Here is an 18298-nt window from a genome sequence, read left to right on the forward strand (position 1 = left end):
GTCTAACATTTCCGTGCCCATAGAATGGAACGTGAAAGTCTGTAAGATGTTAAATAACTCGATAATTTTGACCAGCTTCCTGTTAACCAACAACTGAACTGCTGGCTGTCAAACAGGAATAGCTGCAACAATCACCAAACAGACTGAAAAATAAACACTTATTTGATGAGTATAGTAAGTTTTTAATAGAAAATATAAACTTTATTACACTGTATTATTGCGCATTCCTAATGTGAGGTGTGGGATGGGTTCGGATTGACTTGCCGTGCGGTCTGGATTCGAATTGGAGTCCGAACTTTAGCAAGCACTGCTCTAGAGCCTCTCAAGAATAAAAAATTTCTCAGTACATCAGCAGTCTGTGAAATACATGGAACAGCCAATAAACACATCTAAGCCAAAGAAAACTGAAGATTGCTCTGGAACATCCTTATAATTAGGGATTTGATTAAACATCTCAAATTAAGTTTACTTACATTATATTTACATTGTTGTTACTGCGTACTGAATTCTACAGTATTTGGTTGAAATGACCATAAAAGCCTACTTTGCCACAGTTGGGTTGGCACAGCGGATCGACCGATCTGCACACAACCTGGCACACGGATGGCCTTCCTGACGCAACCCCCTGGGCTCAGTGTCTGGAGTTTGGGCAATGACATGAGTGTATGAACACAGTGAAATAAACAGTTTTCAGTTGACTTTTGTTTTGATCCTTTGTTCCTTTAGTCCAAATATACAGTACATAGACTGAATTATTCCAGAAATCTGAATAGATAGAAAGATAGATAGATAGAAACTTTCTTTTGAAATCATAAGGTCATCAGCAGTCGTATAAGCATTTCACTTCATAACATACTGTGTATGACTGTGTATGTGACAAATACAATTTAAATTTGAGATAGATAGATAGATAGATAGATAGATAGATAGATAGATAGATAGATAGATAGATGAATTGTCATGGCTGTAGGGTCTTTTCTTAACTTTAAATAAACTCAGTACAGATTTACTTACAAAAATACTCAAATATTAGAAGCATTACTTAAATGTTGCAATAATATTTTGACTTTTTGTTAAAGTCATAAATTATTTTTATTTTATAATGTTGTACAGTACTCACAAATATCATTTGTATTGTAAAGTTGTACTTATTATTATCATTTTTTAAAGGCATGAATAAATTATCATTCAGAAGTAAGTCTTTATCCTTGGTTATATTAATACTGTAAAATTACTCTAGTCTTTTTTTCTTTCTAAATGGTGTCAAATCTGACCTGAAGCTCTTAATCCACTCTGATGTATATGAGGATTAGGGAAGCAACATCACCAACCTGCGGATAGAGTATGAGAGAAAAAATAAAAGAAAGAAGAGAGATACAGACAGTCTGCACTTTGATTTAGGATTCCAGTCAACCAGTGAGTGTATGAATGAAAGGAACTCTAAGTTTGTATACATGGTGGTGAAGAATGGTTCAGAGAACTCTGCTGCTCGGTGAGTGTTTATTATAGAACGGACACAAATATGCCAGGATTAAGTTTTTTGGGGAAAAGTATATACAGGAAAAGCTGAATTTTGACAGTGATGTGCTGAAATGATGTCATTTTTAATACACAGGTAAATAAACTGTTCTAATGTTTAAAAAAGTAATTTGGACAAAAAAAATGTATGTTTCACTTTATGGTTTATTGCAATGACATACAGATGTTGCAGATCACCATTGTTGCAGATAAAATGAAGAAATCAAACTATGCTTAATAATACTTTGCTTAGTTTTTATAGCTTTTCTTAAATTTGGATTTTCTGGAACACCAACAAGCTCCAAAAGGATTACAGGTACAAAGTACCGATTGCCATTCATTTTCATTATTATTTTACTTACTGTTATTTTTTTTTATCTTAATACCTGGGAAACCTGTATTTCAGTTGAAAACAACTCAGGGGTGACGCCAGAAGGTCTGTGTGGTGCCTGGGTTAAAGAACCCGATGGAGGTTCCTTTACTTCTCCTAATTATCCTGAGAAGTATCCTCCTGATAGAGAATGCACATACATAATAGAAGGTCAGCTGGTGATATCAGCAAATGTGACTAGCCAACTCAGTCTGCCTCTCATATAGTTTTACACATCGTTGTCCATTCCTTGTGTTTTGTAGCGTCTCCAAGACAATGCATCGACTTATACTTCGATGAACAGTACGCCATAGAGCCATCTTGGGACTGCAAGTTTGATCACATTGAAGTTCGAGATGGACCATTCAGCTCTTCACCCGTTATTGGCCGATACTGCGGCCAGCAAAGCCCCATGTATGTGAGGTCCAGTGGGAGATACCTTTGGATTAAATTTGTTGCAGACAGTGAACTTGAGGCCACTGGGTTTTCTGCAAAATACAATTTTACTCAAGGTAAGAGAAGAGTTAGCCAGAGCCGTGTAGACGTCCCTCATGTGCGCAGGCCAGCTCGTGTCCCCACAGGAGATATTAATGAGGACATAGCCTCAAACTAAATTAAGTCGGCCACAATTCTGTCATAGACAGATATGCCATAGAGCTTGTTTTCAGGCATTAGAAAAGAAACATGCACATTTCTCATTAGCCTTTCACATTTCAAGGTAACCACTATGCCGAGGCAATTTTGATTTATGGACCCCTACCCATTTTACAATCCCTCTTTCCCTCTCCTAATCTTTGCAATACATGTGCGAGTGCAGTGAAATGATTTTTTTTTCACATATCCCAGTTAGGAATCTGGGGTCAGAGCACAGGGTCAGCCAGATTAAAGCACCCCAGGAGTAGATAGGTTTTTTAAGGGCCTTGCTCTATGACTCAATAGTGGTAACTTGGCAGTGCTGGGGCTTGAACCCTCGACCTTCCAATCAACCGATTGAGCCACCACTGGCCTTCAATAAAAGGAAGTTCATTGTAACATATACACACTGCATACTTTATCTCTGTTCTGTTTGTGCAAAATTATCCGATATAATTTCTTCTTGTTGACTAAAAAATAAGATATTGGTGTCAAACCCAATTCACAATTCTAATTTTAACGTACGGTGTATGTGACAAATAAAATTTGAATTTTGAATTTGAATTTGATGAGTGGGAAAGTACGGGTGCTTTCACACTGGGCACTTGCTAACAGCTGTTTCATAATGGAGAGGTGGTTGAGTAAGGGTGTTTCCAAGGGCACTTGAGTGACAGAGGCCCCTTAAAACTGTTATGTCAATTGATGGTCAAGGTTGGGGGCCATATATATGCAGGAAGCCTTTCAAGGCGCCTGGAATCTCTAGCAGTGCCCATGCTTGCTAGAAAAGCTAATCAAAAAACATGGAAGTGGAAGTGCTGTTTAGAATGAACCTCATCATCAACGCCACCTATGTTCTTCAAAAATCTTTGTATGCGTTCTACACTTATCCTCTAACCTTCACACCAGAGCTGAAAATTTATAAAGGAATAAGTGTTTAACGGTGGATCGCAAACTAACTAGGTGCATACTGCCACCTACTGTATAGGAGAGTGTGAACGCATGCACTCGAGTACAGAACAATATTATTAGTGTGAAAGCAGCCTGATCACATCACAGTTGTGCCTAGTGTGAAAACACTCTAAGTTTGCTGAGCCACAATTTTACACCTTCAGACAGGTGAGCAAATCAATGTAAAATTAGTTCATATTTGTCGAAAATCATAAACCACTCTAAACAATTACTATATAACCCTATACTTACTGTACAATGGTTTACATCAAATAATAATAATAATAATAATAATTAAATAAATGAATTTATAAACCATCCATTTATCCATTTAGGAAGATTTATAGTCCATCTAGGTACTGTGGAGGGCAATAGTGATTAAAAAGTGTTTTTATTCCCATTTTAACAACTGTGGTAGGACCTCTGGTCAACCCTCACACACTATGGGCAATCTAGGAACTCCAATTAGTTTAATATGTCTTTGGACTGCGGAAGGAAACCAGAATACCCGGAGGAAATCCACCACACACAGGGAGAACATAGCACACAGACCCAGAGGCAGGAATCGAACCTGGATCCTGAAGCCACCGTGCCTCTGTAAATAAATGGCAGAATCGTTTTTATCACATTTTATTTTAATGTAACCAAAACGAAAGAAAATTTTATCAACAGTCTTCTGGATGCTGTGCGTTTGGCTGGGTTAATCCTGTATCCAGTCCCGCTATTTGTGCGTGTGGGGGTGGAGGGCACTGTTTTGTCGTCTATCCCTGGTAATGAAAGCTTGTCTTTAGGAAAGTACACTCTGCCCCCTCTCTCTGCTACAGCTGTGTGATTTTATCCGCTTTAGATTTTACGAGGGGCGTGAGATCCACTGTGTGCTGTATTACCTAAACACCGACATCAACTTCCAACAATAAAGCGAACACAATAACACGTGTCTCGCATGTGTGTGTAACATTTAAATTCACACAGCTTTCCAATGGCTTTAAACAAGATCAAGGTACTACAAAGATTACAGTTAGATAAAAATGTCATCAATTGTCAATCCAACAAGAAGTCAAACCACCATCTATTCAGTATAAAAAACAAATAATAGAATAATGTCTCAGCTTAATATCTACTTTTTTGTCTTTTTATTTTTATTATTATTATTATTATTATTATTATTATTATTATTATAATTATTCGAAAGGACGGCACAGCGGCTTAGTAGTTAGCACTGTCGCCTTGCACCTCCAGGGTCCTGGCCAGATTCAACTCCCGCCTCAAAGACATGCATATTAGACTAATTGACATTCTGAAATTGCCCATAGTGTGTGAATGTGTGTGTGAGTGTGTGTAATGGATTGGCACCCCGTCCAGGGTGTACCATGCCTTGTGCCGTAAGTCTCCTGGGATAGGCTCCAGGTCCTCCGCACCCTTCTGTACATACAGGATTAAGCGGTATAAAAGATGAGATGAGATGAGATGATTCAGATTTGAGCTTACTTAATAAACCTCATCAATCCACTCATCCTATAAATCCTGATATCATTCTTGGGATTATTTATTAATGTCTGTACTTTAAGCAAAAACTAGAAATTCAGAAACAGTCTAAATTAGTAACAAATCTATATATTTTTAGCTTATTTTGAAGAGTATCCAGATCTCGCCTTTCCAAAGCCAGGTCACAAGACATCTCCCTGATCCATTGACCTGAAGTAGGTCCTTGAATGTTCTTCCATTTTAAAGCAATGGCATGCCTAACTTGCAATAAATAGAAAGTAATAAACAGCCTTTTCTTACTTCCATTCACTTAAAATATTTAGGTAAGATATGCTGAATATGCAGTTTGGGTATCCACAGGAATGGCACTTGAAATTAACTGAAAGATTTCTTTCCAAAATTATGTTTAGCTCATAGTAAGTAATTTACTTGCAATTTGAATTATTTATAGGAACTCATTTAGAATGCTTTAAAAACACACCTAGTACACATATATTATTATAATAATTATTATTTTTATTTAGTAAATGTAATCTTCATCTCAGCCCTGCATGCATGCTCACTGTTACAGCTGCATGCTGAATAATCCGAGTCAAGCTGTGGTAAAGATCAGAAACTATTAGAGGATTAGTGAGAACCCTTGGAGGATATATTTTTTTTAACTAATCTCCTTAGTTACACTCATTCTGTGTAAGAATTAATCACTCACTCACTCACTTATTCTCTATATTCTCAAACTCGCACACTAACTGACACACTACGCAATTTGGAAATGTCAATTTGTCTTCCTTGCATGTCTTTGGACTGTGGGGGGGGGACCAAAGTACCTGGAGGAAACCCACCAATCACAGGGAGAACAAGCCAACTCCACAGACACAGACCTGAAGGCGGAATAACCCTCAACTCTGAAAGTGCCACGGTGCTAACCACTACACCACGTGCCATCTGGAAATTCATCATATAGAATTAATAAATTAGAAAGGTATACAGTATTTGTTAACATACATGACCATCATTTTTTATCTTAATCTTAAAAAGAAATACAAGATACTACACTACTACACAGAAATACACAAAACTACACACTGAGAAAAGACTTTTATTTTTTTGGATTTGTTCGTATTTTTGCACAGGGAAACATAATCTGTATAAATACGAGGATTATTAAACTTGACTGTGAGGCAGCAGGTCCTAATTTCTTCTTCTTTAATCCTACATGTAACAGCCAGCATGAAAATAAAAGTAGAGGATTAAACCGAGACATGAACAGGAGACTGTGTGACAGTATAAATGTATGACTTCATGCTAAATCGTATTTAGAGCTTTAGATTTTCACACATTTTTGGCTGTCATGGGGCAGTATGGAAGTGTAGTGGTTAGCATTGTGGACTCGTGCACCTCTAGGGTCGAGGGTTTGATTCCTGCCTTGGGTCTGTATGCATTGAGATCTCTGGTGTCTTAAGGGTTTTCCGGGGACTCCAGTGTCCTCCCAAAGTATGCAAGTTAGGCTAAACGATGTTCCCAAATTGCCCATAGATTGTGAATGAGTGTATGTGCTCTGTGGTGGAATGGCATCCTGCCCAGGGTGCCCTGAAGTCTCCTAAGACAAGCTACAGGCTTCCTGTGACCCTTTACAGGATAAACAGTTTAGAAGATGAAATAACGAACTAAGGTTTTGTCATGGTAATGCTGGAATTAGCACTTAACTAAATTAAGTATGTGTTCTCACCTGATCTACATCTGTTTCACGAATACTACTTTAGTTTATACTTCACTTGATCTTTTGCCATCTAACATTTCCCCAAGATTTATACTTGTTCATCATTGCCAGTCGTTTTAATCAAATACATCCTCTACAACCGCCATATGTAAACAAATCAAACATACTTATTCACGTAATTTAATTTAACATTTGCTCGTGCCACAGCTATCTGTGGCAGTGAATCTAGAAAGCAAATCTGGTCATGTGCAGTCCTTTAGATATAAGGGATATCTTAACCTTAATCAATCACAGCTGCCTTAGCCAATCATGGGTGCCTGTGAGTTTATCTATGTGGAAGAGGGTAGATAGCACATTCCTCCAACTGAGCTGTGTTACAACTGATAGCTGTCCTGTAATAGAGAAGATATGTAGGAATAACTGAAAATTAGTTTTCTTTTTACTGACATTGATACACACGCTACTACTCCATATAATTAAATGCCTCATGACACCCTTTTTTCACATTCTGTACTATTTATTGTGCTGGTTTGTAATTTAGGACAATACACAGCTCTCTATATGAAGTAAGTGATAAGATAAGTAAAAAAAAAAAATGTTTGTTCCTGCTTTAAAGAGGCACATAAATGCTCGAGTTGTTCTTAATATGCAAAACTACAGTATGGTTTAGGCGCTAATTTGTGCATTTTCAAAAAGTGATCCCAAAGCTATATTTCCTGAAAGTTAATAGATGCTGTCTGTTTCCTTGAGAAGAACATTAAAGTAAATTACAACTGATTCAGCTCATGGGTTCAAGACATCACCATAGTAAATCAGTATATTGATTCTCATCCAGAAGGAGAAATTAATGAAAAATATACATGATTTGAACATAGATTTTGACTACATGCTTTTGACACTTGATATAATATAAATGAATAAGATACAGTATATGACCCTTGCAAGTTTGCATGCTTTCCCTGTGTTTTGTGGGTTTCCTATAGTTTCTCCTTCCAACATACAAAGTCATTTAATGTACGCTGATTGGCATTTACAAATTGCCCTTGGTTTATGGGTCTGCATCTACCAGTAGCTTGCCAGTGGTGGTGGTCCTCAGCAGCGTGATATCCCTGATAGCAGTGACTGCTAGCATGAAGTCAGTGTCAGCTTAGCATGTGTATAATAGCATATGACGCTTCTTTATTCATTTTTTCCTTGCATTTTTTTTTTTTTACAGAATTGTTTGCAAATTTCAGATGTAGTGTCTTACTCTGTCTTTTCAGATCCCGAGTTTAAAGAATTTGGAACACCTCTGTCACTTTCATGTAAGTTATTCAGTCAACTACACTACATACTGTATGCAGCAAAGCAGGAAAAGGATTCGTGATTTTTAAATATATTACAGCATGTGAGTTTGAGATGAGTGGGACTGAGGGCATCATCGAGTCTGCTATGGTGGAAAAGGAGACACAGGCTCTGCAAACAGAGGCTGTGGACTGTAAGTGGTTCATTCAAGCACTGCCTGGCTCAAAGGTAATGTTTTCTCAAATATAAATACTTACTTATGATCTTAGATATGTTTGCTGAGTGCGCAATAAGTCACATGTAGGGAGTGTCCGTGGTACGAGTATCAGAGTCGTACCATGTAGAACACGGCGAATTAATGATTACATAACTGTACACATAACTGGTTAAAAGCATTAATACCTGGACACCATGCAGTCATACAGTCGATCATGACCTCCTCTGTATACCAGTCCATTCTAGACATAAAGGTAAGCCCATCTGTCCGATAGCTAAAGCTTGGTTGATATTCGGTTATAAAACAGGACAAAAACACGAGTAAATTTACATCAGAATCCCTGAAAAATAAAATAATTAAAGTCAAGTCCAGACCTCAACCCAATTGAAATGCTGTGGCGGGACCTTAAGAGAGCTGTGCATATGCGAATGCCCGAAAACCGCTCTGTGTTTCGAACGCACTGTTGGGGGCGGCGTAACACACTAGGAGGACAGCGCTATCCGCTCCTTCCGCTTGCGTAAGCTCACAGACGTCCCTGATTGGCTGTAGAGCCGTGATTAATGTGGGAGCACTAAGTACCTCTCATCTCTCCCCTCTGAGAGAGCTCGGCCAATCAGCTCTCTCTAGACCTCTGGCTGCGAGAGGTTACAGCATCACCCGGGAATCGAACTTGCGATTTAGATAAAGTCATACAGCAAAGGGTCACTTCAAGTTATTGCTGCCTAAGGTGGATCTACAAGCTGTTAAATCATTAAGTACCCAGTATTGCCTGCATGATTTTTCCTTTTAGCGTCATTTTGAAAACCGTTATATTACAATCAGATGTTTTTAATTATGTTTTTACACATATACACATAGAATTTAAAGGGGGGCTACTAACTTTTACACATAACTACTGTATATCTCAAAGATCTACCTGCGCTTCCTGGAGTACGAGATGCAGAACTCGAACGAGTGCAAGCGCAATTTTGTAGCGGTGTACGACGGCGGCAGCTCAGTCGAACACCTGAGGAATAAGTTTTGTAGCACGGTAGCCAATGATGTCATGCTGCTCACGTCAGTAGGCGTCATCCGCCTGTGGGCCGACGAGGGCAGCCGCAAAAGTCGCTTCCGCATCCTCTTCACCACCTTCCGAGAACGTGAGCCTGGCCTTAATCATAACACTTTTAACTTGACAGTATAAGAACATACAGTATATATTACTACAACACTCAAAGACTTGGTGCATTGATATTAGTCGTCTCCTTTATGTTCCACAGCTCCATGTGAGGAAGACACTTTCTTCTGCCACAGCAACATGTGCATTAACCACACTCTGGTCTGCAATGGTATCCAAAATTGTGTCTATCCCTGGGATGAGAACGGCTGCAAAGGTACTGTACCTCCTTAGGTTTTAAAATAATCACAGTAGACAAAATAGTAGTAATATGGTTTATTCCTTAATTTATTCATTAAAAACACACCATAAAATGTTACAAAAAGGATATTGCAAACTGCCACCAATAATATTTAAAGTATTTAAGAAACTACTACTCATGAGTGCACTTATTTACAACAGGATCCTGATATAGGATATGCACCACAGTATCGTACATGGTTCTACCACAATATATGTACTAAAGCATGGTACATGGTTCTCAAAAATGGTACATTATGTACAAACACACCATATTAGTTACCTTCTAAACTTAGGTAGTCACTGTGGTACCCAATAGGTACCATGGTATTCACCGAAATATTGTGGTACACACCATAGTACACATGGTACCCACTGGAGTGCCACAGAACCTACTGTACATTGGTACTCTAGAAGTCATATACCTACCACTATGACATCATAGTGTGTAAAGGGCCCTCTTATAAATTTTTTTTAGCCCTTTCGTCTAACAGTTACTTGCAGTACCCAGGCCTCTGCGCAACTTTACATTAAACAATTGAAATGCATCGTTACTATTATAAATACACCAGATGGAATCAAACACTGGTTTAGATTAGATTAGTGGTCGTGGACACCTTTGATGATTTTTTTACATCAATTTATAACCTTTTTTTCCCTCCTGTCCAGAGAAAAGAAAAGCCACTATCTTGGACAGCCTGGACCACACCAACATGACCTTAATTGGGGTTACCTGTGGTGTGGTGCTTCTTCTGCTCACAGTGTCGATCATCATCCAGGTCAAGCAACCGCGCAGGAAGTACCTCGTGAGATTGGACGAATTTGACCCTGCGCTGTTGCCTGAGCCCCTCGAGCCACCACATTATGAGCTGTGTGCTCTGAGGAGCATGGCGTCTACTGAGGACTTTCCTGGTCTGCGTCGCTCCTCCTCCAAGTGCATTAACGGCCACCATTGTGGCTCTCAGGCCTCCAGCCGCACAGACCTGAGCCTGAGTGTCCTCGCCGAGACGGCCAGTAACAGCAACCCGTGCAGGAGCATCGTGGTGATGAAACACAACCATTCACTAGAGGACACTGAGGTGTGCGAGCTAGACGACGAGCTGGAGGAAGAAAACATCGAGGAGTGTCAATGGACATGAGCAATTCGTTTGCAATGATATCTGGCTGGAGATGTTCACAGATTGTGTCCACCATGACAGAATGAAGAGCTTTTTACTAAATCTGATAAAAATATTGTAGGAGCTTCCTTCAAATTAATATTGAAAATTTAATTATTATTATTATTATTATTATTTATTGATTTAATGTCAGCTTTATAATCATAAAGGAATTAAAATATCTTATCAAGTGAAAATATCTTGAATATAGTTAACTGTATTAACACCTTTATTAAGCTTATTTCTAATCAAATTTTATTTTAAAATGTGAGCTAAATTTTTAGGATTTTTTTTGGAGGAAAAAAAATCTCTGCTGATTGATCAAAAAAAATAATAATACAAAAACATTTGACTAGAAATAAGCTTAATAATCTTGTATTTGGTTTGTTATAAATGTATTTTAAGACTGTTTGAATAGTTTGGTTAAATTCAAGAATATTGCACTTGCTAAGATGTCATTTTTTGCAGTGTGGCATACCAAACTTCTGTGTTTAAACCAATTGTCAATCTTCACTATACATTATATATTTTAATTGTATGTTTGCATGTCCCGTTATGTGTCTTTTGGTTCTTCACTTGTGGTAGTTAATTGAAACAGTGATACTGTCTAATAGTTGTTTTAGAGCTCATGTTTATTATGTTCTGCATTTGATCATCAGTGTGATCAAATAACCCTGCATGCTGACACAATCTTGCATTAACTTGCAAATATGCAACAATTGTCAAATTAATCCTATACACTGTTGCTTTAAGCAGTACTATACAATGCAGAAAAATTCTAACCAACGAAACTACCTACTATACCTAAAATCTCTATAATTAGATTATATCAGGTGATTAATGTTTAACATTTTGAATACAGAAAAAACATAGGCTCTACTTTGAGTGCAATATACGAATACATTTAAATCTATTTCGTTTCACATCTTTTCACATCATTTTCACTATTTCAATTTTAAAAAATCTTCTAATGTAATGTAATCTGTGAGTATTAAAATTTAACGTAATTACTGTACATGTCATAACCTTTTTATCATACTACTAAACTATTATAAACTTTATCAAAACTATCAAAGTGCTGTCCCTACAACCTTCGATTATTCTACGTAGGTGTCACACAAAAGTGTTCTTGGTTAAACTGGAAATTATGTAATTAAGTGCTATGTGTGTATCCTCTAGGTACACCCCTGTTATCGTCATTACTGTTTATTCCTCTTCTATATCATTTATCCTGTGTATAGGGTGTCCTGAAGACTTAGGGCATGAGGCAGAGTACAATCCATTGCTATGAGGCGCCGTATAGGGCTTAAATCAAACTTTACTCACGCACACACATATGAAACACTTGCATACACATATATGAAACACTCACACATACATATATACTACTAACTGCTCAAACAACTACATATGAAATGCGCGCGCACATACATACATACTTTCCGCGCACACACATACATACTTTTCACGCACATACATACATACTTTCCGCGCACACACATACATACTTTTCACGCACATACATACATACTTTCCGCGCACACACATACATACTTTCCGCGCACACACATACAAACTCTTCTCGCACATTCACCTATGAGATTCTCAGTGTAACCGGAAGGCATTTCAGTGTAACCGGAAGGCATTTCAGTGTAAAAGGAAGGCATTTCAGTGTAACCGGAAGGCATTTCAGTGTAGACGGACTTGTCGCTTCATTCTCCCTGAATGGTAGTACTGGTTTGTATCATCACTGCTCAATCACATGGCATATTCAGAACTATCCACATAATGTCTGAATATTTCAGCGGCAGAAAACGCAGGTGATGATTTGCAAAAAAAAAAATTAAAGCACGGAATCTGTGGCTAATATGTCGGATCCTACAACAGAAAGAAATACTGTTTTTTGAAATGTGTTTCCTCGCCTTCGCTTATATGAATAAACAACTCATCGGAATCCCACGGGACAAACATTGTTCCGACCCCCCATATCACCCACTTTTGTGGTGATAAATAAATCACTCGTTGTCTTCTAAACTGTCCATTAACGGTCTATTTAAGAAACGCTACTACTAATCAGGGAGAATGAAGTTCATATACATTGAAATGACTACACCCTACACCCTACTCCCTGCGCAGGAAATGTCTGAAAAGGGAACTTCACTCTACAAAATTCCACCATTCAGAACACCATGCAACGTCACTTCCTCCTTGCGTTACCATGGTAACACAAGCACCTCGGATACCTGCTGCTGTGGAAATTTCACGCTACGGACATTAAATATAGATTATTTATTGAAACAAAAACTGATACCATAAAAAAATATAAAACGTATTATTTATTTATTTATTTTTACAGATTACTAGCCTATATAATACGAATGGTTTCTTTATTAAATCAAAATGTAAATTATTGTGTCCTATTTATATGATGTCCTCGCCTCGATAATAATTATAATAAAAATATAAATTCTTTTTCGAGTAAAATTTTTTCACACTCCAGCGATATGTAATGACTTATAGGAAATTATCCATTCCCTTTTTCGCTAAACTAAAGATCCGTTGTTCACTCGTTCCCTACACCGCTACAGTTGGCTTTGTGCGCGTGCACAGAAAGTATGTATGTGTGTGTGTGCGTGCGTGTGCGCGGAAAGTGTGTATGTATATGCGCGGAAAGTATGTATGTATGTTTGTGCGCGGAAAGTATGTATGTATGTGCGCGGAAAGTATGTATGTATGTGCGCGGAAAGTATGTATGTATGTGCGTGAAAAGTATGTATGTATGTGCGCGGAAAGTATGTATGTATGTGCGCGGAAAGTATGTATGTATGTGCGTGAAAAGTATGTATGTATGTGCGCGGAAAGTATGTATGTATGTGCGTGAAAAGTATGTATGTATGTATGTGCGCGGAAAGTATGTATGTATATGCGCGGAAAGTATGTATGTATGTATGTGCGCGCGCATTTCATATGTAGTTGTTTGAGCAGTTAGTAGTATATATGTATGTGTGAGTGTTTCATATATGTGTATGCAAGTGTTTCATATGTAGTTGTTTGAGCAGTTAGTAGTATATATGTATGTGTGAGTGTTTCATATATGTGTATGCAAGTGTTTCATATGTGTGTGCGTGAGTAAAGTTTGATTTAAGCCCTATACGGCGCCTCATACATTGCAGGGCGCGCACACACACACACACACACAACAGGCAATTTGGGAATGCCAAAACCCAGCAAGCACAGGGAGAACAGGCAAACTCCATGCAGACAGACCCAGAGGCGGGAATCGAAACCCTCTATGCCAGTCCTGTAAGCAATATATTTAAACAGCTTGATTTTTTTTCTAGTATGCAAATGTTTTAATGTGCATTTTGAACTAGATAAAATTGTGGTAAACAAATTTTCTTTTTTTTTTTTTTAAATCTGAGCTGAAAATACCAATCACATCAAGGTGGTAGACTGAAAGGAAATTAGGTGGGATTTGGTGCCACCATGTGGCCGACAGGAGAAAGACTTTATTAATTAACGATTGCGATTTTTTCCCCCACAAAAGTAAACATATATATATTTATATCGCTTTAGAAAAAAATACTGTTACGCAACATCCACTTTAACAATGTTAATCTGTTTCTTTGTATTAACTTTGGTCGTTTTATCAGTTGAACTACGCGGAACTAATTGTAGGCTTTGCTGTAGCATGTCGGAAGACATTCAGACGCCCACATTCACTGTAAACGCGTGTTTGTGTTTATATACTGTATTCCTGAAAAAAAAAACAGCTGTTTAAAATGGTTTTAAATTAGTTTTACATGTCAAGTACAAAATAACAGCACGTATAATAAAAACAGCCCGCTCAGTGCATTTTAATAAGCTGTTCGTGAGTGAGCAGAGGTCATCCGTCTGTACTGTAATGTCTGATTCGGGGATAGAGAGTGAAGAGGGGACAGGGGCTCAGGGTGCAGCCAGCAGTATCGGGAGGCGAGCAGGACTCGTCGTCACGTGTGTCCTCGGCGGCTCCCTGGTCGCTCTGTACGCTGTAGCGGGACCGTTCGTTGCTCCGGCGCTCAGGAGGGTTTGTCTCCCGTTCGTCCCTGCTACTCACACTCAGGTCCAGAATGTCCTCAGCGCTCTGAGGTCAAGACCAGGGACCCTTGTGGACATCGGAAGTGGTGATGGACGCATAGTGAGTCATTTTAATTTTTCTTTTAAATAATAAAAAAAATAACATTTTATAACAACTTTTATAACATTTGTTATTCACATACGCATGAAATAACTCGATGCTTATTGGGGAATTGTTAATGTAGTAAATAAATACGATGCACACTCACAAACGTTACACTTTCATTAAAAATTGTGCACATTCAGGAAACAGAATTGAGCGATTCTTTCTCAATGACTCTTTAGTGATAGGTCGTCCATAAACGATTCGTTCTTTTTGAACGAATCTTTAACATGACTCAGATGAACGAGTCGCCTCGGAGAGTGACTCGTCATTTTTTTTCAGTTTGGCGCGCATGCGCAAAGCATCGCAAACCCTCCGTACGTTATATACAGGAAACAGAAATGAGTCGTTCTTCTTCGAGTCTTTTCGGTCCTGAGTCGTTCGTTCCTTTGTCACGTGACTCCCATAGACGCTATGCAATGCAGTTTTGAAACAGAATTAAACGGTTCTCAACGAATCTTCAAGTGATTTTTCTTTCTTTTTAAGTGCGGACAGCTATTTTTCTTTCTCAAATATTATAATAATCCCCAGTCACCTGGCTGGTTACGCTCTACAGTAATGTTCGTGAAACAATAATTTGTTCATTCATCTTCTATCCCGCTTATCCTATGTACAATCAAATTTGAGTCACTGGAGTCTATCCCATGAGGCATGGTACACCCTGGACAGGATGCCAATCCATTACTGGGTGCACGCACGCACACACACAAACACACACACTACTGAAGCTCGATTCCCTGAAAAAGGTAATGCTGGATCTGATAGAAAGTTGTCAGAACATCACTGTTTTGGTGGCAAAAGTGGGAGAAGACTGAGTCATTAACCAACCCTCATGCAATAAAGACTGTAACAACCACACATAATTCACAGCTGTTTTTTTTGTAACCTCTAAGAACACATTTAATTACTGAAACTGCTGCCTAATGTGCCAATAATGCCAGTTTATTGCGCTTTTTAGAAGCAGTAAACTGCTTTCCTGTGTTCTTACTTGCTTTCTTGCTGTTTGCCACAGGTTATAGCTGCAGCGAGAGAGGGTTTCAAGTCCGTCGGCTTTGAGCTGAATCCGTGGTTGGTGTGGTACTCGCGTTACAAAGCATGGAGGCAAGGGGTTCATCGCTACACCTCTTTTTATATCTCTGACCTGTGGAAGGTAAATCAAAGGATCCTGACCAAACACAACATTCTTTTTGGCTATGTGCCTTTTATAATTAGGGTTGACTCTGTTAGACTAGACAATATGCACACCTGTCACATATAAGCTAATTATCTGTTCAGCTTATCCTGTACATGGTTGTGGATGGCCCTGGTCCACTGGGTGGGGTAGATCCCGGATGGTCTGCCACCATCAGTATTCACACATGCATCTACACACTACGGGCAGTTTGGGAATGCAAAATAGCCTATTCTGCATGTCTTTGGACTCGGGGAGGAAACCAGAGCACCCAGAGGAAATCCACCAAAGCACTAAAAGGACTTGCAAACTCCATGCACACAGACCCCGTTGTTTAATTACTTATTCAGAGATCCTTATGCAGTGAGCTCAAAAGCACTACATACCTGTTTAAATACCGCAGATCACCTGTTATGATTAGGATAAAGAATGTCATAATGTTGAGCCTTGAGAGATTTGTTTTAGTCATTAAATACTGTACACCATTTTCATTGATCTGTTATGTCTGTCTTTTATAGGTCAGCTTTTCACAGTACACTAATGTCGTCATATTTGGAGTTCCACAGATGGTAAGGATAAACATATTTTATGTAAGGTCGCAGGGGGCCTGGAGTCTCTCCCAGGTTAGGGCAGGAGAATTTGGAAATGTTGATCAGCATTTGGATGTCATTGGACTGTCGGAGGATAATGAGAAACTAATGCTTCAGTACTAATAGTGATTTTATCTGTTATAAAAACATTATGCTGTTCCAGCAGTAATTAAGCTCAAATTAAAATAAAAATTACATAAATAATAATGAATAGTCCAATTAAAATATTTTTTATTTAGATAACTTTTGTTCATACAGGTGACCACACTGCACAGCAATTTGCATCTTAAATACTACAGTCTATAATAAATGATCAGATATTAGACAAGTAGGAATGTATTGTTTTTTCCTTTGTTATATGGAGCTGATCAGATCACTTCTTTCGACTGTAAAATTGGATCACTAAGGACCAAGACTAAGCCTAAGAGTCTGATTGAGTGTAATTATAATCACAATCTGATTGTAATTGTGGTCCCACAGATGGAGCAGCTTGAGGCCAAGCTTGAGGCAGAGCTTCAGCCTTCAGCCCGAGTGGTGGCCTGCCGTTTTCCCTTCCCCACATGGATTCCTGATCACATGACCGGAGAGGGAATCGACACCGTCTGGGTATACGACGCCAAAACTTTCAGATCTCGCACAACAACTGCAAAGCTGCTGAACAACAGTGAAGACAAGAGTTGGTTATGATGAAGACAATCATGCATTAAAGTATAAAGACTTGAAACATTTCTCTGCTAGAAATGTTTACAGAGATGCTTTGTTCATTTTGTTTGTTTAAATTCAAGCATACTACAGTAAAGAATTGTAATAAAATAGTATCTTTATGGTTTATACAGTGTTGTCATTTAAGTAGCACAGTGCTGCTGAATTTTCTGTCCTAATTGGTCATAAGACGGTGAGTAATGTTCTAAAACTGCAGTGTTGGCCACAAAGTTCATGTTACTGCACACACAGTATGTGAAACACTATTGTTAATGGAAAAACTGGGTCTTGTGGAAGTTGCAACTATTAAAATAGATGGCTATACAGCAGGATAATGATTCCAAACACACCGTCAAGTCCACCTGTGAATAGCTCAAAAAGAACAATATTAAGGTTTTGGAGTGGCCTAGTCAAAGTCAGAGCTTGAATCTGATTGAGATCTTTAAACAGGCCGTTCATGCTTAAAAACCCTTCAGTGTTGCTGAATTTAAACAATTTGGCAAAGAAGAGTGGGCTAAAATTCCTCCACAGCAATGTGAAAGCCTTATTGCCAGTTACCGCAAACGCTTGATTGCAGTTGTTGCTGCCAAGGGGGACACAGCCAGTTATTAGGTTTAGTGGGTAATTTTCTTTTTCACTGGGCCAGAGGGTTTGGATAGCTTTTTTTCCCCTTAATAAATGAAATCGTTATTTAAAAACTGCATTTTCAGTTGAGTTATTTAGTTTGATCCAAAAAATGTGACACATATGCAATAGAAATAAATAAAAAATCAGCAATTCACAGCACTGTATATAGTGATGGGTGAAAGGGTCCATCTACATGTCATCTGGCATGCCGGGCGACGGATATACCACTGAGACGGAGGTGTATCTGTCGTTTCTACAGTA

General features: G+C 38.5%; 2 protein-coding genes across 2 annotated transcripts; both read left to right on the plus strand.

Annotated features, from left to right (window-relative positions):
- Positions 1-1467: 1467 nt before the first annotated feature.
- LOC128525902 (neuropilin and tolloid-like protein 1) lies at positions 1468-16623 on the plus strand. Its single transcript, XM_053497554.1, has 10 exons — positions 1468-1492; positions 1772-1834; positions 1925-2059; positions 2152-2400; positions 7937-7978; positions 8059-8186; positions 9086-9314; positions 9435-9548; positions 10241-10694; positions 16396-16623. Exons 1-10 carry the CDS (start codon positions 1468-1470, stop codon positions 16454-16456), a joined length of 1500 nt encoding a protein of 499 aa, XP_053353529.1. The 3' UTR covers positions 16457-16623.
- Positions 14612-17539, plus strand: atpsckmt (fATP synthase c subunit lysine N-methyltransferase). Its single transcript, XM_053497555.1, has 4 exons — positions 14612-14905; positions 15960-16097; positions 16637-16687; positions 17189-17539. The coding sequence occupies exons 1-4, from the start codon at positions 14633-14635 to the stop codon at positions 17393-17395; spliced, it is 669 nt and encodes a 222-aa protein (XP_053353530.1). The 5' UTR covers positions 14612-14632; the 3' UTR covers positions 17396-17539.
- Positions 17540-18298: the final 759 nt, after the last annotated feature.

Source organism: Clarias gariepinus, chromosome 1 (genome assembly GCF_024256425.1).
Source record: "Clarias gariepinus isolate MV-2021 ecotype Netherlands chromosome 1, CGAR_prim_01v2, whole genome shotgun sequence".
NCBI lineage: Eukaryota > Metazoa > Chordata > Actinopteri > Siluriformes > Clariidae > Clarias > Clarias gariepinus.

Excerpts from the sequence above, each read along its gene's own strand:
- LOC128525902 (XM_053497554.1), top strand. The coding sequence starts at position 1,468 with ATGGTTCAGAGAACTCTGCTGCTCG. Across the intron at positions 2,401-7,936 it reads AAAATACAATTTTACTCAAG|ATCCCGAGTTTAAAGAATTT; the intron begins GTAAGAGAAGAG and ends CTGTCTTTTCAG. Across the intron at positions 10,695-16,395 it reads GAGGAAGAAAACATCGAGGA|GAAATCCACCAAAGCACTAA; the intron begins GTGTCAATGGAC and ends GAGCACCCAGAG.
- atpsckmt (XM_053497555.1), top strand. The coding sequence starts at position 14,633 with ATGTCTGATTCGGGGATAGAGAGTGAAGAGGGGACAGGGGCTCAGGGT. Across the intron at positions 14,906-15,959 it reads GAAGTGGTGATGGACGCATA|GTTATAGCTGCAGCGAGAGA; the intron begins GTGAGTCATTTT and ends TGTTTGCCACAG. Across the intron at positions 16,688-17,188 it reads TATTTGGAGTTCCACAGATG|ATGGAGCAGCTTGAGGCCAA; the intron begins GTAAGGATAAAC and ends GTGGTCCCACAG.